Source organism: Myotis brandtii, unplaced genomic scaffold (genome assembly GCF_000412655.1).
Source record: "Myotis brandtii unplaced genomic scaffold, ASM41265v1 scaffold670, whole genome shotgun sequence".
Taxonomy (NCBI): domain Eukaryota; kingdom Metazoa; phylum Chordata; class Mammalia; order Chiroptera; family Vespertilionidae; genus Myotis; species Myotis brandtii.
In genome coordinates this window covers 3,458,042-3,480,580 of record NW_005370611.1, presented here as the reverse complement: position 1 = coordinate 3,480,580, position 22,539 = coordinate 3,458,042, and the positions used below count along the sequence as shown (strand labels likewise).

General features: G+C 43.8%; 2 protein-coding genes across 2 annotated transcripts in view; both read left to right on the top strand.

Moving 5' to 3' along the window:
- CDH1 (cadherin 1, type 1) overlaps window positions 1–17,981 on the top strand; it is a 26,586-nt gene extending 8,605 nt beyond the window's left edge. The window contains exons 7-16 of the mRNA XM_014529148.1: window positions 22–197; window positions 462–590; window positions 1,918–2,097; window positions 3,211–3,455; window positions 8,387–8,532; window positions 12,067–12,291; window positions 12,610–12,840; window positions 14,604–14,734; window positions 15,620–15,763; window positions 16,552–17,981. Coding sequence (XP_014384634.1) covers window positions 22–197; window positions 462–590; window positions 1,918–2,097; window positions 3,211–3,455; window positions 8,387–8,532; window positions 12,067–12,291; window positions 12,610–12,840; window positions 14,604–14,734; window positions 15,620–15,763; window positions 16,552–16,761 — 1,817 coding nt within the window. The 3' untranslated portion in view covers window positions 16,762–17,981. The remainder of the gene's footprint in view (window positions 1–21; window positions 198–461; window positions 591–1,917; window positions 2,098–3,210; window positions 3,456–8,386; window positions 8,533–12,066; window positions 12,292–12,609; window positions 12,841–14,603; window positions 14,735–15,619; window positions 15,764–16,551) is intronic.
- TANGO6 (transport and golgi organization 6 homolog) overlaps window positions 17,492–22,539 on the top strand; it is a 144,417-nt gene continuing 139,369 nt past the window's right edge. Inside the window, exon 1 of the mRNA XM_005881224.2 lies at window positions 17,492–17,522. Within this exon, the coding sequence (XP_005881286.1) occupies window positions 17,492–17,522 (31 nt within the window). The remainder of the gene's footprint in view (window positions 17,523–22,539) is intronic.

Genomic DNA, 22,539 nt, shown 5'->3' with positions numbered 1-22,539 from the left:
CCTCTCCTTCGATGCTTCCAGGAACCTCCGTGATGCAGGTCACAGCCACGGACGCGGACGACGAAGTGAACACCTACAACGCTGCCATCGCTTACAGGATCATCAGCCAAGAGCCTAAACAGCCTCATTTGCAAATGTTCGCCATCAACAGGGACAGAGGAGTCATCAGTGTGCTCACTACCGGGCTGGACCGTGAGGTTAGGGGGGAAGAGATCCAGAGGGTGTTGTGGGCAAATGCACATTAGCTAAATCCATGGACAACTTAAAACTCTGCTGAGGCCAGTTGTCAGTTACATGGTCATGGTCTGAGCTTTGCATCTAGACATGTGTGCAGAAGTTTTGTGCCTAGGGGACAGGCTGCTAGGCCGGCATTTAAGCAGATGATAAAATATCTGTGTCTATGCTATGGGCTGGGCTGATGTGGCTGTGGTTCCTAACTTGGGTGTGTTCGATCTCTGCAGAAGTTTCCCAACTACTCTCTGGTGATTGAAGCTGCTGACCTTCAAGGTGACGGCTTAAGCACAACTGCGAAAGCTGTGATCACGGTCCTTGACATCAACGACAACCCTCCGGAATTTGACCCAACCACGGTAATTCTGCAACTCCTTGATGGTTTCCAAAGAAAGGTCCTTGGTCGCTTTACAACTGTTCCTAAGTGAAGCCTTTGAAAATTTTCCCCAGACTAGTGAACTTTAAGAAGCAAGCAGATTGGGGTGGCTGAGGTCTTTATCTGGTGCCTATTGGCAGAATTTTGTGAAGTGACAAAAAGCATCTATTGAAGCCATGTCCTTGTGTTGTGCATCTTGGTAGCAAATCTTACCAGGTTCTAGTTATTCATTGAACAAACATTTTCTGAATTTATACCAGGCACTATGTTAGACCCTGGAGATATTATCACCAACACGGCAGACCAAGATGCCATTCTCATGAAGTTGATAGTCTATCTAGGGAGATGTTAGACAACTTAAACGGATGATTGTGTGCAATTATATTAAATGCGGTGCAGAAGGGACTAAGCCCCACAAAAGAACCTTAAATCTTATTGTATTAATTAGAAATCAGCTCAATGGTTAGTAACAAAGACTAAACTCTTGGGGTTTAAACAAATCGGGTTGACTTTTTCTTTTGTGTCACAAAAAATCCAGAGGTAGATAGTCCATTCTGTCAATAGAGACTAAACCTGCTTTGTCTTGGGGCATGACTTCCATCCTCAGTGTCACCTTGTGGCCCAGGAGGGAGGCAAGGGCAAGGAGTGCAAAAGGCATTGCTGCTAAGTTAAGTCCTCTTATTTCTGGGAAGATCCATCCCACAAAGTTTGTTTACATCTCATTAACAACTGCTGTCTGCAAAGGAAGACTCAAAATAGAGTATTTTATTTGGGAACATTGCTGCCTCCAACATTACCATAAGTGACGAAGGGGAGACTGGATATTCAGTAGGCAATTAGCAATGTCTGCCACACTCACCTAGACATTGTGCCAGGGAGTAACAGTTATACTAAGACCCGAAAGGAGGTTGGCAAGTGTGGGACAGGGGAGGATGGAAGTGTTGCAGGCAGAAGGATCAGCATAGGCAAAATGCCCTGAATCAAGAGGGAGCTTGATGCATAGCAAGAACTGTAAAACAGTGCAGCGAGCCAAATGAGGTGGGTCCTGCAGGACCTTGTAGACTAAGTTTAGAGTTTTAGAATTCTTAACTCAACAACTGAGCCAGAGTCTGCTGAGGGGCCCGGATAGCCAGGGCCTTGGAAAGCTGCTTTAGGTACTCCCAAGTGCTAGCTGATCCGCCGCCAGGAAAGAAGGGCCCTTCTGGTTGAGTGGCCACTTCCTCTGGGCATCCCCTCAACCCCCTGAGACCTGGTTTCACTGTCGTGTCTCAGGATGTCATATGTGACCCCTCTTCTCCCTTGTTCTGCAGTACCAGGGGCAGGTTCCTGAGAATGAGGCTGATGCCGTCATCGCTACGCTCAAAGTGACTGATGCCGACCTCCCCAGAACCCCGGCGTGGGACGCCGTGTACACTGTAATAAATAACGACGGCCAGTTTGTTGTCACCACAGACCCAGTAACCAACGATGGCATTTTGAAAACGGCTAAGGTTTGTATGGTGCTTGGCAAGATGCAGAAACTGACAGCCCAGCTAGCTGCCTACTCCCTTGTCCCTTGTGCCTTCTCAGTAAATTAACATGGTATTCTCGGGGTAGAGGTGGCTGGCTTTCCCAGTTTCTGTGGACCATTTGGGGTTTGCAGTGACTCTTCAGGCTCCTGTGAGAAGGCAGGAAGCTCCTACCCAGCATCCTAAAATTGAAGAGGAAGTACCATCTGTTTTAATAGGCTCTTTCCTTGAAGCATTTGCCTACCATCCATTTTGCAAATGAGAGCAAAAATGGTTTATTGGTCTCTGCTATTTTCCTGAATTATTTCAGAAGTGGGTCAGATATGACTGTGATTGAAAGATGTCTTGGAAACTTGAAAATAAGAAGTTGAGGATTTTTTTTAAAAAAAAATGATTTTAGAAAGAGAGGAAGGGAAAGGAGAGAGAAAGTGAGAGAAATATTGATGAGAGAGAAAAATTGACTGGCTGCCTCCCACATGTCCCTCTCTGGGATCCAGCTCCCAAGAGAGAGAGAGAGAGAGAGAGGGAGAAACATTGATGAGAGAGAAAAATTGACTGGCTGCCTTCCACATGCCCCTCTCTGGGATCCAGCTCCAAACCTGGGCATGTGCCCTGACCGGGAATTGAACAGGCAATCTCTTAGTGCATGGGATTGATGCTTAACCACTGAGCCATGCTGGCCGGGCATGAGTGATTTTAAAAATTATTAAAAAATAATTATTATTCTTAAATAATAATTATTATTAAATGTGAGGTAAGCCGGTTTTCCTGCTTTCTTAGGTATGGAAACATACCTAAGGCCTAGAGGTTCAGTTTCCCAGTCACACAGGATCTTCTGTTCACCTGCTATTACATGGACAGCATGTCAGACAGGGTATGAGCATTCTCCCTGCTCTTGAGTTACGTGCTAGTGTTTGTTAACTGAAGCTTGCTGTTGGAGATTTCATGAGTTCATCTTTCTTCTTCTTCTGGGGGGGTCTCAATTCAAATGCAGCCAGAGTTGAGGATCACTGGTACATTGCTAACCAAAAGAAATAGTTAAGTGTTGTTGTTTTTTTTTCTACTAATATAACATTTTTAAAACTTTTTTTTTAGGGCTTAGATTTTGAGGCCAAGCAGCAGTACATTCTCTACGTGACAGTGAAGAATGTGGACCCCTTTGAAGTCGCTCTGTCTACTTCCACAGCCACGGTCACTGTGGATGTGATGGATGTGAACGAAGCCCCCATCTTCATGCCTCCCCAAAAGAGAGTGGAGGTGCCCGAAGACTTTCCAGTGGGACAGGAAATCACATCGTATACTGCCCAGGATCCGGACAAGTTCATGGACCAGAAGATAACGTCGTGTGGATTTGCAACTGACTTGGAGCAACTGGGTGCATGTATATAAAATACTTAATTTATAACATTTTATCATCATTGGTCTGTGCAAGACCCTTCTCTTAATTGTTTTTAAAATTTCCTTTTTATTTCCATTCCCCACACCTTTTCCCCTTCCCTCTATAGCTAGCCATTCTAGGATTACCATGCTTCCTCTCTTTGAGTTCATGTAGTATAGTAGGAATGTGGTTTTAATTTACATATATGGTATCTGTACTAATAAAAGGGTAATAAGCTAATTAGACCGGATAGACAGGATGTCCTTCCGTACAAAGCCACAAAATTGAAGAGGAAGTACCATCTGTTTTAATAGGCTCTTTCCTTGAAGCATTTGCCTACCATCCATTTTGCAAATGAGAGCAAAAATGGTTTATTGGTCTCTGCCATTTTCCTGAATTATTTCAGAAGTGGGTCAGATATGACTGTGATTGAAAGATGTCTTGGAAACTTGAAAATAAGAAGTTGAGGATTTTTTTTAAAAAAAAATGATTTTAGAAAGAGAGGAAGGGAAAGGAGAGAGAAAGTGAGAGAAATATTGATGAGAGAGAAAAATTGACTGGCTGCCTCCCACATGTCCCTCTCTGGGATCCAGCTCCCAACCTGGGCATGTGCCCTGACCGGGAATTGAACAGGCAATCTCTTGGTGCATGGATTGACGCCTAACCACTGAGCCATGCTGGCCGGGCATGAGTGATTTTAAAAATTATTAAAAAATAATTATTATTCTTAAATAATAATTATTATTAAATGTGAGGTAAGCCGGTTTTCCTGCTTTCTTAGGTATGGAAACATACCTAAGGCCTAGAGGTTCAGTTTCCCAGTCACACAGGATCTTCTGTTCACCTGCTATTACATGGACAGCATGTCAGACAGGGTATGAGCATTCTCCCTGCTCTTGAGTTACGTGCTAGTGTTTGTTAACTGAAGCTTGCTGTTGGAGATTTCATGAGTTCATCTTTCTTCTTCTTCTGGGGGGGTCTCAATTCAAATGCAGCCAGAGTTGAGGATCACTGGTACATTGCTAACCAAAAGAAATAGTTAAGTGTTGTTGTTTTTTTTTCTACTAATATAACATTTTTAAAACTTTTTTTTTAGGGCTTAGATTTTGAGGCCAAGCAGCAGTACATTCTCTACGTGACAGTGAAGAATGCCATCCCCTTTGAAGTCGCTCTGTCTACTTCCACAGCCACGGTCACTGTGGATGTGATGGATGTGAACGAAGCCCCCATCTTCATGCCTCCCCAAAAGAGAGTGGAGGTGCCCGAAGACTTTCCAGTGGGACAGGAAATCACATCATACACTGCCCAGGATCCGGACACGTTCATGGACCAGAAGATAACGTAAGTGTGGATTTTGCAACTGACTTGGAGCAACTGGGTGCATGTATATAAAATACTTAATTTATAACATTTTATCATCATTGGTCTGTGCAAGACCCTTCTCTTAATTGTTTTTAAAATTTCCTTTTTATTTCCATTCCCCACACCTTTTCCCCTTCCCTCTATAGCTAGCCATTCTAGGATTACCGTGCTTCCTCTCTTTGAGTTCATGTAGTATAGTAGGAATGTGGTTTTAATTTACATATATGGTATCTGTACTAATAAAACGGTAATAAGCTAATTAGACCGGATAGACCTGATGTCCTTCCAGACAAAGCCACAGTGGCGGGGCCAAGGCAGAGGCGGTTAGGGGCGATCAGGTAGGCAGAGGCAATTAGAGGCGATCAGGCAGGCAGGCGGGCAGGCAGGTAGAGGGGTTAGAGGCGATCAAGCAGGCAGGCAGGTGAGCGGTTAGGAGCCAGTGGTCCTGGATTGCGAGAGGGATGCCAGACATCCCCCAAGGGGTCCCGGATTGGAGAGGGTGCAGGCCGGGCTGAGGCCCCCGTGCACAAATTTCGTGCACCAGGCCTCTAGTTGTCTATAAGTAGTTTATTGTTCTCTTTAAACTTGAAGGCACCTCTATGGTGTAAATTACAGCCACAGATACTGAAAATACGCACAAACCAACAGCAACAGTATTCTAAACTTTTGAGAGCTGGGTTTGACTAGGAAAAACTATTAAAGCACAAACCCAAATATGACACACATGTGTCTTGTTAGTAAGTGTGGTTTCCAGGGGCCTTTCCTCTGTTGTACTCACTTCCTCTTCTCAGAGAGCTAGATTTCTACTTGTTAATACCTACTTTAGAGGAATCTGTCAGAACCTCTGCACTATTTATAAAAATGTTATGCAAGTCCAGCCAGCGTGGCTCAGTGGTTGAGCGTCAACCTATGAACCAGGAGGTCACAGTTCAATTTCCGGTCAGGGCACATGCCTAGGTTGCAGGCTAAATTCCTAGTGTGGGACATGCAGAAGGCAGCCAATCAATGATTCTCTCTCATCATTGATGTTTCTACTTCTCTCTTCCTCTCTGAAAACAATAAAAATATATTTGAAAAATAAAAAAATACATTAAAAATCCAGAGGAGAGTCAGGTTTGTTTGGTAATTGAGTGTGTTATTGTTGTGGACGGTATTTATGTTTTAGCCTCCGGGCATGTGACTTATGAAACTTAAAAGAAGCAGATGGAAAGAGTTTAAGTGTGAGTTTTTTCCGGAAGTGTTACTTGTATCCTGAACGAGAGGGCTTGTAAATACCTTTAAACCACGTTCGCACTGCACGGGATGAGCTGTGTGGAGGGTCTGGTCAGTGATCTTAGAGGCCGCGAGCATTATTAGCTCAAGGATGATGGGGAATTTTAAAATGAAGGAACCAGGCCGATAGCACCCACATCTTTGATTAATTTTAACATTTACTAAAAAAGCAATGACAACTCGCTTTGATGTGCCACTTGGTGGGATACGACAGCACGTGCCCAGCGCCACTTAAGAAATCGTTTTTGGAGAAAACAAAAGTTGAAACAGAATCTAATCAAGTCTTAGGGTCCGATTTTGAAGAATTACAGGGAATGAAGAGTGCCCGAAGACTTTCCAGTGGGACAGGAAATCACATCGTATACTGCCCAGGATCCGGACAAGTTCATGGACCAGAAGATAACGTACGTGTGGATTTTGCAACTGACTTGGAGCAACTGGATGCATGTATATAAAATACTTAATTCATAACATTTTATCATCATTGGTCTGTGCAAGACCCTTCTCTTAATTGTTATTTTTTTAAAATTTCCTTTTTATTTCCATTCCCCACACCTTTTCCCCTTCCCTCTATAGCTAGCCATTCTAGGATTACCGTGCTTCCTCTCTTTGAGTTCATGTAGTATAGTAGGAATGTGGTTTTAATTTACATATATGGTATCTGTACTAATAAAACGGTAATAAGCTAATTAGACCGGATAGACCTGATGTCCTTCCAGACAAAGCCACAGTGGCGGGGCCAAGGCAGAGGCGGTTAGGGGCGATCAGGTAGGCAGAGGCAATTAGAGGCGATCAGGCAGGCAGGCGGGCAGGCAGGTAGAGGGGTTAGAGGCGATCAAGCAGGCAGGCAGGTGAGCGGTTAGGAGCCAGTGGTCCTGGATTGCGAGAGGGATGCCAGACATCCCCCAAGGGGTCCCGGATTGGAGAGGGTGCAGGCCGGGCTGAGGCCCCCGTGCACAAATTTCGTGCACCAGGCCTCTAGTTGTCTATAAGTAGTTTATTGTTCTCTTTAAACTTGAAGGCACCTCTATGGTGTAAATTACAGCCACAGATACTGAAAATACGCACAAACCAACAGCAACAGTATTCTAAACTTTTGAGAGCTGGGTTTGACTAGGAAAAACTATTAAAGCACAAACCCAAATATGACCTGAAATCAATAAAAATATATATTTTTAAAAAATGCCACTATAGCGGCCCACCCCCAAGTCACCAAATCTCCAAATGCTAATGGTGGGGATGCTGAGTGGTGCCAAACTCTGAAAGGGTTTGCTTTGAAAAATACATAAGGATCATAGTACTTATTATTCAGGCAGGAATTATCCACAGTTGCTAAGTCTATGGGAGGAAAGTTAGTTGAACAGGATATTCTCAGATGATCTCCCCTCAGAGTATAGGTTAATTTCGAAGAGGAAACATTTGCCTTTACTGGGAAGAAGCCTGTTGGCCCCTCCTTTATCCAAGTGATCAAAGGGAACATCAATAAAAGGATAAACAGACACCATGTACCTCCTAATGAGATGCACCAAGGACACACCATCCACCTGTGTAGAGTGAGGACAGTTTGGGGGAAATTGACAATTTGAATGTGTACCATATGTTTATTAATAGTCACACATGTGTCTTGTTAGTAAGTGTGGTTTCCAGGGGGTAATGGAGGCCTTTCCTCTGTTGTACTCACTTCCTCTTCTCAGAGAGCTAGATTTCTACTTGTTAATACCTACTTTAGAGGAATCTGTCAGAACCTCTGTACTATTTATAAAAATGTTATGCATTTGTAATACTTTAAGCAATAAAAAAATTAAAAGAAAAAAAAAGAAGTAAAAATTTGAGTCTTTCTAAGGGAAAAAAAAATAGTATTTTATCAAAGGTTATATTTTCTGAAATTGAAAATCACATTGTTGGTTATATAAGAGAATGCCTTTGTTCTTTGGAGATGATTACTCATAAATATTTCAATGTGTTAAGGAACATTGTCTGCAACACATATTCTTGTGAGTTCAGCAAAACAAGACATTATGTAAATGTGTGTCAGCTTTTGTATATAGCAAAATATTAACGGGTGAATCTAGGTGAAGGGTACATGGATGCTTAGCACGCTTTTCTGGCAACTTTTGTATAGGTATGATATTTTAAAAGAAAATATGGAAGTCAAAATTGTAGAGAAGTTGGAACTGATCAACAAAGAGGAACTTGAGAATTCATCAGCTACATGCGATCCACTGTTCCAATTCTAAGCCAGAGCTTGTGCCTTCTCAGGTATCGGATTTGGCGGGATACTGCCAACTGGCTGGAGATTAATCCGGACACCGGTGCCATTTCCACCCGGGCTGAGATGGACAGAGAGGACGTTGATCACGTGAAGAACAGCACATACACGGCCCTCATTATAGCTACTGACAATGGTAAGGCCGCCCTTCCTCTCCGGCTTTGCTGCCTCGCCTTGCTCACTTCTTTGCCCCCCACCCTTCTTTTGGAAGCATGAGTTCATTCTTTTTCTTTAACAAAACCATTCTCATTGTCAAAAATGCAAATAATTTCAGTCAAGCAGAAGTTCCTTTTCACCACTTCTCTATACCCGAACCCCACTCCTTCCCCACAGCAGCCAGGCTGTCTGGGTTTAAATCAGTGGTTCCCAAACTTATGTGGCCTACCGCCCCCTTTCCAGAAAAAATATTACTCAGCCCCTGGAAATTAATTTTCCCTGGATCGCTGCAGCGCCTACCAGGGGGCGGTAGCGCCCACTTTGGGAATCACTGGTTTAAATCCTAGGATTAAAGCTCAGTGCCTGTGTGACCTTGAACTTATTACCTAACCTTTATGTCCCTCAGTTCCTTTATCTGACAAAATGATAATCTCCCATCAGAACTTAATGAGTTACTATATGTAAAAAGTGCCCAGAAGAGTGCCTGCCACACAGTACATGCGCCACGAGGACTGTCATTATTTTTATTATCATCATCCTCATTATTAGTTAAGTGTGGTTCCGTCCAGACTATTTCTGTGTGTGTTTTTTAAAAAATATTTATTGGCCAGCCAGTGTGGCTCAGTGGTTGAACGTCAACCTATGAACCAGGAGGTCACAGTTCGATTCCCAGTCAGGGCAGCTGGCCAGGTTGCGGGCTTGATCCCCGGTGTTGGGTGTGAAGGAGGCGGCCACTCAATAATTCCCTCTCATCATTGAAAGTTGTTTTCAGTTCTTCGCTGTTCACATGAGTGAGAAGTAAACATCCTTGTGCATGCCTCTATGTGCAACTACTTCCCTGAAGTAGATACTCAGAAGTAGAATTACTGTTTTAAAATATATTTTTTTATTGATTTTAGAGTGGAAGGGAGAGGGAGATAGAAATATTAATGATGAGAGAGAATTATTGATCTGCCACCTCCCACACACCCCTACTGGGGATCGAGCCCACAACCAGGTCATGTCCCCTTGAACAGAATTGAACCTGGGACCCTTCAGTCTGCAGGCCGATGCTCTATCCACTGAGCAAAACTGGCTAGGGCACAGAATTACTTTTAAAGAGACCTGCTAGCTTCCTGTGATTAAATTCTCTTCCCCTTTCTCATTTCTCAACCTCCTGAGGTAGTAATTCCAGACTTGATAATCTGGAAAGCAGAGGGCAAGGCAAATACAGCCATGAAGGGGCTCTATTCGCAGAATGCTTTTTTGTTGTTATTAATGCTTGCCCGAGGATATTTTCCTATTGATTTTTAGGGAGAGTGGACGAGAGAGGGAAAGACAGAAACATCGATGTGAGAGAAACACATCAATTGGTTGCCTCCTGCACGAGCCCCAACCAGGGCCCGGGCTGGGAAGGAGCCTGCAACCAAGGTACGTGCCCTCGACTGGAATCGAACCCAGGACCCTTTGGTCCGCAGTCTGACGCTGTAGCCATTGAGCAAAACTGGCTAGGGCACAGAATGCTTTTGCATAAAGGGAAGGCTAACCCATGGCTTCAGCTGCAGTCCCACACTGGCCCGTTGTCTCTGGCTGCATGGGAATTCCCTATCCCGGCCTGAGATGAGTTGAGGGAACGGTATCTAAACCAAGGGCCAACAAACTTTCTGTAAAGGCCAGGAAGTAAATATCTTAGGTTTTGTAGGCCATACAGTCTCTGCTGCCATTGTAGTCTAGAAGCACTCATAGACAGTCTATGAAGGGAGGAGCATAGCTGTTTTTCTAATTTGGCCAGAATGTGTTCATTCTAAATGATTCCTTAAAATGTTACTCTTAAAAAGGAAGGAAATCCATCACATATTGCAACATGGATGGACAGTTCATAGACAGTCTATGAAGGGAGGAGCATAGCTGTTTTCCTAATTTGGCCAGAATGTGTTCATTCCAAATGATTCCTTAAAATGTTACTTGGTGCTTGCCTCAGTAGTTCTCAGTGTAGGTCAAGAAGAAGAATGAAGTTTCATTAGAAAATCTTTCAGATCATTAAAAAAAGTTTTCTTTAAAAAAATGTGATACATGCTCATTGTTAAAACAAGAAAATTCACATGATAAGGTAGAAAAAAAAAATCTACCCACCGATGAAAGAATAACACACATAATGGAATATACACATAATGGAATATTATTCAACCTTAAAAAGGAAGGAAATCCATCACAGATTGCAACATGGATGGACAGCGAGGACGTTACGCTAATTGAAATAAGCCAGTCACACAAAGACAAATATGTATAATTCCACTGACATGAGGATTAAAGTCAAGTTCATAGAAGCAGAAAGTAGAGTGGTGGTTACTAGGAACTGGAGGAGGAACGGGGAATTGTTTCATGGATACAGAGTTTCAGTTTTGCAAGATGAAAAAGTTGTTTTACAACAAGGTGACTGTTGGACTGTACACTTAAAAAGATGGTAAATTATATGCTATGCGGTTATTGTTTTTTTAACCACTAAAAAAAAAATGGTCAAAAGAAAAATAATCACTACAGTCTTGCCACCCAGGTATAACTATTTACAGGTTTGAGATATAGTCCCCTGGGTTTTATTCCCCACCCCCTATAATATACTAATACTGATGATGATGATAATGATTCCTTGAGTATCTACTTTTTTTTTTACTACCATATGCTAGCCACTGTATCAGGATATAAAAGAAATGCAAACAGAAGCGTGTAAGGCCTGGCTGGTGTAGCTCAGGCATTGTCCCATGCACCAAAAGGTTGCCGGTTCAATTTTGGTGGGGGCACATGCCCAGGTTGTGAGCTCGATCCCTGGTAGGGGGCGTGCAGGAGGTAGCTGATCGATGTTGCTCTCTCACATCCATGCTTCTCTCTTTCTCTACCTTTCCGTTCCTCTCTCTCTAAAACTCCATAAAAAATATTTTTTAAAAAAAGAAGTGTGTATGAGCTTCCAAATCTATTTTGAAAATCTACTTGGAGCTATTTTACAAGGCTCAAACCCTTTGCTAATAACCTTAAAGCCATAGAAGTTTAGAAAAGGGAGAACTGGTAGGGGCAATGCAGACTTCTTAGAGTGGTGGAGATTTAATGAATGAATAGAGATAGGTGAAGAGAAGGAAGGAGGGTGCTCTTGGTATGAGGAATCCTATATAATAAAAGGCTAATATGCAAATTGACCCCTCTACCAGGAGTTTGACTAGGAGTTTGACCAGAGGGCGGGGCCAGCCAGCCTACCACCTGTGGCCCCTTCCCCCAGCCGGCCCAGCCCGATCGGCCCCCACCAGTACATGAATTTGTGCACCGGGCCTCTAGTAACTTGAATAATTGTTATCAAAATGGGGAATTAGCATGTCGGAGACCTGCCCAACCAGGAGTGAGGATGCCCTGGGATTGGCAGGATAGGAGGCTCTGTGGGCAGGTGACCCCTGAAGAGCCAGAACAAGCTTTGGGTTCAGTCTATGGGAGGCAGTAGGGATTCATCCATGTTCCCGAGCTGTGGTATATCCTATGTATTTCTTCTTAGGTTCTCCACTTGCTACTGGAACTGGAACCCTTCTCCTGGTCCTCTCCGATGTGAATGACAATGCCCCTGTACCAGAACCTCGAAGTTTGGAATTCTGCCAGAGGGATCCACAGCCTCACATCATCAACATCATTGATCCAGATCTTCCCCCCAACACATCGCCTTTCACAGCAGAACTAACTCACGGGGCAAGTGTCAACTGGACCATTGAGTACAATGACCCAGGTGGGAGCTCGCCTCTCATTTTGGAAACTTTGCTCTGACTTTCATGCTTCCCCCGCCCCCACCCCCACCCTCCCTTCCGAATTCCCTTCTCAACTTGCAGATGTCACCCCTTTCATTCGATGCTTGTTTCCTTGTCCCCTCTACATTTGAGGCTGCCACCAAACGCCCCCTTTCCCTGCTGGTTGACTCTGGAACATACTGCTCAGTAATCTCCAATCCAAGCAGCTTTGGAACATCTTTAGTTCCTTAATAATCTTACTCGACAGTAAACTTTTTTTCTCTCCTGATCCCATCATTTATTTTTGTTGCTTCCTCTAGAACATGAATCTCTCATTTTGAAACCAAAGAAAACCCTAGAGTTGGGTGACTACAAAATAAACCTCAGGCTGGAAGATAACCAGAACAAAGACCAGGTGACCACCTTAGAAGTGTATGTGTGTGACTGCGAAGGGGCTGTCAGCAGCTGTAAGAGGAACGCACCCATTGTCGAAGGTGGATTGCAGCTTCCTGCCATCCTGGGGATTCTTGGAGGCATCCTTGCTTTGCTAAGTAAGTACAGCTGACGAGTGTACTTTGCCTTCTAAAATGGGGGAGGTTTATCACTTTCCGAACATTTCAGAGGTCAGAGGTCCAGGACTGGAAGGCCACCTATTGTATTAATTCAATAGAGGGCCCAGTCCTTCTGTTTTACTGTTCTTTCAATCCATCAGGGTAGTACTTCTCAAGCTCATGGGCAGACAAATGACCTGTACCTCTTTGTTTGTTTGTTGTTTTTTTTACCGGTGTCTCTCCGTAACATGACAGTTTTGATCCAGTAGGTTTGGGGCAGGGCCTCAGATTCAGCATTTCTAACCAGCTCCCACGTGATGCTGGACATGGTGGGTCCTGAGACCAACTCAGGGCAGCAAGGCCTTGGGATGCTGTCCTCATCAGCGTGGTTGAAGCCAACCAGCTCACCTCCGCACATTCCATCCTAGAGGAGGGGTGATCGAGGAAGGGGAAGGGACACATCTGGAAACTGCACACATCACCTTCACTCACACCCCCTTGGCCCAAACACAGCCACACCTGGAAGTCCCCACTCTAACTGGGTGACCATGTGCTCGATTAAAACTTAGCAGAGGGCAGGGGTGGAGTGTGGGGTGAACAGTGAGTATCAATGACTGAAAGAATGAAGGAGAAAAAGGATACTGGGAAAATTTTGGCGGTTTCTGCTGTAGTGTTTAAAACTGATACTATCTATCCCTAGCCCACCTAGGGTTGACACAGATGTTTTTACAGTTTCAAAAAAATTGATTTGTTGTCCCACTTATTTCTACATTCTTGTATGTGCTCAGTCCCCCTGGGTAGTACTTCTCAGGGTAGTACCAGTCCCTCAGGTAGTAGCATTCTTGTATAGTTGCTTCTTGTATGTGCTCTGACCAAGGATCAAAGCTGCAACCTTGGCATACGGGGACGATGCGCTACCCAGCTGAGCTACCCGGCCAGGGAGGAATCTGGTATTTCTTCCAGGGGATCTTCTTGTTCTAACAAGAACAAAGATAGCAGCCATCTTTCATTCTATGAAACACTATAATCAATTTTATGCCCATAATCAGCCTATCTTGTGGCTTTGAATCTTGCTGTGACACAGTATCTTCTATGTCTGAGCTATTTACAATAAACAGTTTGAAATTTTTAAAACATTAAATGTTAATTGTATATCTTAGAATTATCCCAAGATCAGATGAAAACCCTGGAAATTAAACAGCTTTTAAAGCTTGCTTACATGATTTTATCTTAAGAGAAGATAAGGTATATACCAGGTGATTTTTAATAGTCTATGCCCCACCCCTATAATGGATTAACAATAATATGCATGTGTCAAATCACATTTAGGCTGGCCCCACCCTGCTCGCAAAATTCCAGTGGCATCAGTTCGCTCAGAACCAAAGTCCTTCCAATGGTCCACGTGTCCTGGCTACCCCTCTGACCTCCTCAACACTTCTTTCCCCCTCACTCATCCTGCTACAGCCACGCTGACCTCCCCTTCCTGAATCACACCATGCAAGGCCTTTACTGGTATCATGTCCACTGCTTGGAACACTTTCCCTCAGATTTTGGAAAATAACCGATTGGTTTCAGATCCCGTTGTGAATTCAAGACCACGCTTGAATGCACATACTGTCCGGTCTGCTGTAATGCGTATGTTACCTGCAGGGATGTGAGCATCGCCACGTGGGTTGTCTAACAGCCATCCGTCTGGTATGCGAGGCAGTGTGCGCTGACAGTCGCTGCTTATGGCTTTCTTGACCTCTGTCTTCCCCTTACAGTCCTGATTCTGCTGCTGCTGCTGTTTGTCCGGAGGAAGCGGGTGGTCAAAGAGCCCTTACTGCCCCCAGAAGATGACACCCGGGACAACGTGTATTACTATGATGAAGAAGGAGGTGGAGAAGAGGACCAGGTGGGTTTTAAAAACTGTGGTAAAAATCTTAGTGGCAGTTTATTTGGAAGAAGCAGTGGTTACAGGGCGGACATTGGAAATAGCTCTGTGTCATTTTGTATATTATGTTTTTTTAAAGCCTTGCCCAAGAACATAGACATTGTCACTAGCCATCGTCATCCACACAACATGGCTTACATTTATTGAATGCATACCATTCTGCACGCAAGTTACTGAACAGAGGCACAGAGCAGTTAAGCAACTTGCCCAAAGTCACACAGCTAGGAAGCACTAGAACCAGGCAGTCTGACTCCAGAGCCTACTCTCCTCGTTGCTAGTCTCAGGAAATGAACTTCATTCAAATTATCTTTGACATGGAGCAGCTGATCTGGCTTCATATTTTTTCCCCTTGAGTTATTTTAGCTATGCTAAGCTGTTTGTTTTTTTTACTTTTTGTAAATATTAAATCTTTAGGTTTTCTTTATTTGTCCTGATTTGGAGGTGGTCTTAACTTGCCTTACCCTGGAGTTTTACCAGAGAAGTTTTAAAAGTCTGCTGTTTTTAGAAAGGGAAGCATCAGACCCATTACAGAGTCCTGATAGGGTGGGAAGGGCGTGAATATTTGCTGAATAATAATCTAATAATCATACCCTGTGAGAAGTTAATAAGGTACAGCCATCTCCATCTCTACCTGCAAGCGTTTCTCATAATCCTCTTGTGCTATATTTCCTTCCAAAGCTGTTTTGGAGACTCTTTGGTTGAAAACTACCATTTCAGCTTACACTGGCACATGCCTGTAAATCTATAGTTGGCAGTGAAGGCATTAGCCAGTACCATAACCTGTAAACCAAACAGAACCCTGTTTCTGATTTACTCTTCGTTATACGTTTACCTTTTTCTCCAAAGGACTTTGACCTGAGCCAGTTGCACAGGGGCCTGGATGCTCGGCCGGAAGTGACTCGCAATGATGTGGCGCCGACCCTCCTGACTATGCCCCAGTATCGGCCCCGCCCTGCCAATCCCGATGAAATTGGAAACTTCATTGATGAAGTAAGTCGGCAAAGTCAAAAGCCAAGGCACAACCCATCTCTAAACTTAGAAAGGAGCCTTTGTGTCCAAAGTTGGAGAGAGTCTAGATTCTTTCCTTCGCCACATTGTCATCTTTCATGATCCCTGAGCCCTATTTTTGTGTGTCTCATCTGAATTTCAGAAATACCATTTCGAATGGATCTTAGTGAACTGGGAAGTCCATCTGGCAACACCAAGAATTACTTGAAAAGACTGAATAGAATTAGAAATGAAACGAAAGAGATACAGAGCAGATCCTGTTTGGTTTCTGGGTGGCATCTGTCCATCCAGGTCGATTGGTGCTTCTGTCTTCCCTCCTTACAAAGAACTTACCGTTTTCATTTTTAGGGGGAAAAATATTCTGCATATTTCCCCTTAACTTGGTTTTCATTAACAACATATCATGTCTATCTTCGGGGCAGTTTGTATAAATTTACCTTGCTGGTGTTGATTGCTACCGGGGTCCTACAGGGTGATGGTTGTATTGTCATGTGGTCCACTTTGCTTGAGGCATCAAGAGAAGGCATCTTTTTTGTTTGTTTGTTTTAATGTGCCTCAGGCATGAAACAGCTCTGGCCACCCAGACAGGCATCAAGCTAGGATGAACTAAGGACTGCATGTCTTTTCTGCCCCTGATTGATATAAGAGAAATACCACCAGTCAGGTGTCTCCTTGCCTATTGCCAGGGGGTAAGAGAAGGCATTTTGCCTAAGATGTCAGGTGTGTGGCTCCTTTCATTGAAAGATCCTGTTTTCTTCCTCCTTCTTTAGAATTTGAAGGCGGCCGACAGCGACCCCACGGCTCCCCCTTACGACTCTCTGCTCGTGTTTGATTACGAAGGAAGTGGTTCCGAAGCTGCTAGTCTGAGCTCCCTGAACTCCTCGGAGTCAGACCGAGACCAGGACTATGACTACCTGAATGAATGGGGCAATCGCTTCAAGAAGCTGGCAGATATGTATGGAGGTGGCGTGGATGATTAGGGGACTCAAGGCCGATGAGGAGAGAGATGGGTCCCTATACCCGTGTGCTGGGAAATGTAGGAATAATTTTTCTGGAGGTCTTTCAGCTCCCCTTATGTGAGATGAATATCTGGGGAAGAGAGACGGATCAGTGGTGCCGCTAGGGTAGTTATAATTTCCACTTTGTAGATCTAATCTGTGTGTTAGAAAGATTTTGACTTATTCCTTGAGTCCTCTCTTTCTCTCATCACTCTTTACAAGCTTGCAACTTGCAGATTTTTTTTTAAGGGCGTTGTCTCATTTTTAAAAGGAAGGGGTGGGGTTGAATGCCCTATTGTTTTTATATACATTAAATTTAATTTTTAATTTTTTTTTATCCTATCCCTGCTCGGGTGTCTCATGTACCAGTATCCACTCTCACTCCTCAATCTACGTTACCCAAGACAGGACTTCTGTGAGGCAGAAACTATTGGGCCCTTTTAGGGTAAGAGGCTGTGTCTTAGTCTGGCCATATTGTGACTGGGTATTGTATACTCTTCAGGTCTTAAACAGTTTTCTTTTTTCATCTCCTAAGTGTGTAACTTGAAATGGACATCTACCCATTTACTTGTTCTGAGTCAGAATGTTTGTTATGTGAATGTCCTTATGGGGGTACTTTGGTTCTAAACAAGGAGCCTTGATCAGAAACAACAATGAGTTTTCAGGTGCCACTTAACTTTTTATGTTTATCACAAAAACTTAAAAGAGCCCGATGTACTTGGAGACTCGGAACAGTGCCGAAAGTGTGGCAGCCAAAGAGAGAAGATGGCTTTTCACAGCTGATGGGAAACATGAGAAGTGGGCTTGGAGATGGCAGGAGAAATTGTCGCGGAGCCTGGCGATTTAGCAAACTGAGGCTGAGAATGGTGGACATGGCTTTACCTCTAGCCCTGAAAATTCTGGAAAAAATGGGAAGAATCTCAACATGTGTTTCCTACCCAGATCTCAAGACCATGGTCCATAGAATCCCCAAGTGCTTGCTTCTGTTGATGTCCACAGGAAGTAGTGGCTGATCTGGACACACATGCCCCCAAATCCGAGAAAACAGAATATTAGGAACTCCAATTTTTTTCCTGGGGGGTAAGGAGAACCTCGATTGAGATATTCTTTTAGTTGAGACTATCAAAAACATTTGACAACCACAGAAAATTGCTTACTGTCCATCAACTGTTTTTCGAAGGAAAAAATCATCCTTGCAACCACTTCTTGGAATTGTCTTGATTTTTTTGGGGGGGATAAAAACTACATAAAATGAAATTTATTAAAACATTTAATAATAAAACCTCAGACCTCACGTGGGCTTCTCAGCAGGAGGAAGGGAGGGAGCTGTCACCAGCCTGCAGCTCCACTGGCCTCCATGTAATGTCTTAATGCTGATGGGCTCGCATGGAATCGGGGGATTTGGTGGGAGCTGGCAGGGCTGCAGGGTCTTGGCGAGAGGGCCCAGGTGCGGAGGCTGGAGGTCTGCTGTATGTATGGTCTCTCAGGTGGACAGACTGGACAGACGGGGCCTGAGTTTCTTTCTCACCTTCTGGGAGAGCTGGATGGAGGTCGGGGCCGCTCTCTTGGACAGATCTACCACCAATCCTGGGAAAGTAACAGACTATTCGTTCATTCTCTGTTTCCTCCTGGTCACTCTGTGGTCCCATCCCTTTCTGGACCTCCAAGGGTCTGGAGGGCCCCTGTTCTAGATGACGATCCGCTGTTGGCTGCAGACTTGTGAATCTCCGGTTGTGAGCTGGACGCTCCGGACCTCCGAACCTGCCTGATAAGAGTCAGAATCTGTCTTGATTTTTTAAGCAATTTAAACTCTAATGTAGTTCTGTATAGACAGTCACTATAGTTTTGAGTGTATATGTGTGCGGGTGCTGATAATTTCTATTTTCTTTGGGGATGGAAAAACAATTCAGGCTGATAAAACGTATTCCTAAATATTCATTTTTATAAATTTTATTAAAGAATTTTGTTAAATCATTGTCAAACTTGTTTTATTTGATTGCACCACAATCCCAGGCAACACAAATGATAGATGACCTCAGTCTAAACATGGAGAAAGCTTTATATTCAGATGACCTCTCCAGAGCTTTGTTTTTCTGTTGTGCATAAAGTGGGAGAGAAACTGCATTTTCAAGGTCACTTTATTTGAAAAACATCTCTTCATGCCCTCGCTGATTTTGCTCAGTGGATAGCGCGTCGGCCTATAGACGGAAGGGTCCCGGGTTCGATTCTGGTCAAGGGCTGCGGGCCTGATCGCCAGTAGGGGGCATGCAGGAGGCAGCCGATCAATGATTCTCATCATTGATGTTTGTATCTCTCCCTCCCACTTCCTCTCTGAAATCAATAAAAATATATTTTTAAACGGTCCAAAATTATAGAAAGAAAAACATCTATTCATGTGCATGTTATAAAACCAATACAATTCCTTTGGCAATGGGAGAAGACTGGGCTGAGCTGAGGGTAAGAAGTAGAGCTTCAAACAACATTCAGTCAGTCAGCAAAGTTAATATAGACCAGAGGTTCTCTAATAGGGTAGATGGTGGCCCCCTCCCCCAGGAGATATTTGGCAATTTCTGGATATGCTTTGGTTGTCATGACTGGGGAGGTGCTGCTAATGTCAAGTCAAGGCCAGGGAAGCTGCTAAACATCCTGCAATGCACAGGACAGCCCCACAAACAAAGAATGATCAGGCCCCAAATGGCAATGGTGATAATCCTGGGATAGGCCTTTGACTTTTCCCTGCTGGAGGGGTATAACTTTTTAAACTACTCTTAAAATTTTTAAATTGTAAACTATATATAACATTTTATTATTTTTAGGTGCACAGTTAAGTTGTAATCTATACATTAACAGGGGTTTAATAATGGTGACATTGTTCACTAGGACAATCCTTATTCTTAGGAGACAAATGATGAATCTAGGGGTAAAGTGTTAATGCTGTCTGGAAAGTAACAATTTGAGAAAAAAGCATATCAACAGAGCGCAAAAGCAAACGCGAAAAAATGTTCACAACGACTGCACCTGTGTTCACTGCGTTATTCACAACAGTCAAAAGGTGGAAACAACCCAGATGTCCATCAGTGAATGAGTATATTAAATAAAAGGTGGCATACACATAACATGGAATATTATTCGGCCTTAAAAAGGAGAAAAATCCTGCCCTGGCTGGTGTGGTTCAGTGGGCTGGGCATCATTCCCTGCACCAGGCTGTTGCTGGTTTGATTCCTGGTCAAGGGCACATACCCCAGTTGTGAGCTTGATCCCTGGTAGCGGGCGTGCAGGAGGCAGTGGATCCATGTTGTGCTCTCACATCCATGTTTCTCGCTTCCTCTTCTCCCTCTCCTGAAAAATCAATAAACTATTCTTAAAAAAAAAAAAAAATCCTGACACATGCTACAATGTGAATACTTATACCACTGAACAGTTTACTTTAGAAAGGTTGATTTTATGTTATGCATATCTTACCTTAATAAAAAGAAGTTTGACATGGGAGTATAAAATGGTTGCATAACATTGTGAATGTACTTATTGCCACTGCATCATACACTTAAAAATGGTAAATTTCATGTCTTACAGTAATAAAATATAGGGGGAAATATGATAAAGACAAATAAAATGGTTCTCCCATGAATAAAATAGAATTGTTTACAGAGTACCTACCATAAGCAAGGGGCTGTACCAGCAAGGAAATGTAACTTCTGAAAAAGACTACTGTGGAAAGCGGCTACAGTGTTTGGACAGGTTCAAGCCTTGGACTAATGAGAGGGCACAGTCCTCTCATTGCCACGTGCAAGTCCCAGCTTGGAGGGCAGAGCCCTCCCAGCACAATTATAGCCAACAGCTATAGCTGTAAGCTTGAACCTATGGTCCGAACACGTCCTGAGTGATGTGGGCTTGATAAGAGTTCAGGTGCATGTAACTGAGTAGGATCGAAACCCACGAGAATGTTGTAAACATCTTGACCACACCCTTACTTTGTCTCGTGGAATCAGGCTATAAAATAAAGATACGGCTTGTAGTCTGTGGCGCTGTTGCTAGCTCTCCATCAGAGAGGACAGCGTTCCACCCAGACCCAGCTTTCATTCTCTTGTCTGTCTTTTCTCCATCCTTCACCGCCCCCTCTCAGGGTCACCGAACCTGGCTGAGCTGGCGCGGCACATAAGGCGCCCAATGTGGAGCTGAGTATGCCATGGCCGGGCTGGCTCGCCACAGACTACTGAGAAGGTAGCAGGCCCAGCCAGGAGCCTGGATGATGGGAGGCCTGGAGAACCGTGCCTCCGTTTCCCTCCTGCTAGTTCTGTAGGTCCTGCCAAGGTGGTATGTGGAGAAGATGGGAGCCGTCCTGCCCGAGTTCAAATTCTGGTTCCGTACTTTAGTATTTAACCTTCCCCTCTCCTGTTTCCTTATCTCCAATAGGAAGATAACTGTTTACTTCATAGGCTGTGAAGCTAGGTGAGCTGAAATGTCTAAAGCTTTTAGAAGAGTGCCTGGCTCACGGAAGTGCCTTTCTTCCTATTGTCGAATAAGGGGCACAGCAAGGGAGTTTTGAGTAGAGGAAATCATTTAAGCAAAAGCAGGATGATAGGAAAGACCAAGCCAGACTGGATTTAGTGGGTCATATAAACTATTAAAGTGTGTTGAGCAGAACTATGTGACCCAAAGTGGTGTTCTGTGAAGGTGCATCTGTTTGCAGGGTTGATGAACTGGCCTGGGGAGGGGAAGAGACAGCAAAGAGCCTCTGAATTTTGAGTTGAAATAGAGATAAAGGGATCCAGAATATACCCCTAATGAAGAAGTGTTCGTTTCCCTCCCTAAACTCCCCTTATCTGCCTAAAAGCAGAGGCTCCCAAAAGAATTCAACAGTCATAAATCTCCCCAGGAGTTTCACAACCAGGGAGGGTAGAAATGAGCACCACTGGGATAGGAAATCACCAACAGATATTGTCACAAAACTATCATATCTCCCATTTATTCATTTATTTTTCCTCAAAGTCACTTGTTTTCCCTTCACTGCCCTTTCTCTCCCTCCCCTTTCCTTATTAAGATAGCATAAAAGCCCCCAATTCTAACCACCTCGTCGAGGCACATTTTTCTGTGAATTCTTTAGGATGTGAATAAACATCTGGTTTTTCTCTTGCTTATCTGTCTTTCGTCAGTTTAAATCACAGACCCCATATCCAAAACCTCAGTAGATAAAGTTCCCCTCAGACAGGGATCTGCTTGATGCTAAAGGGAGAGGTAATATAAAGGTAAAACCTTTCCTTTAAGATAAGTGAAAAGAAGCTTCAGTGATGTCTTTTGTGGAGTAGGTGGTGGGGGTTATCACAGAGACTAAGGTTTTTAGACCGATAGGGTAAGACTTTAGGGGTCAGTTATGAAAGATGGAATGCAACCACTCCACTTATCACATGTGGCGTTAGAAGGTAGAAACCCTTAACTTGCTGGGGTCTTTGTTGGTGATTCTGTTTCTGTAAATCAGTCATTGATAACTATTGGATACCAAAAGCCTTGTTAGTTCTGAGTTGACCAATTTTCTGTTTCGTTAGGTCTCCCATTGTTCTCATTCAGTACATGAATATTTTCATACTGAAATACATATTGTTTCACGATAAACTACTTCTAATTTCCTTCTTGATGTAGCGGTTAATTGTTAGCTGTGGGTCCCCTCCACCCTCCAGGGCAATAAAGTGAGAAGGAGAAAATATCAGGACAAATGGGCGTTCCCGCCGACGTCGGCCCCGCCCACACTTATGGCCCCGCCCA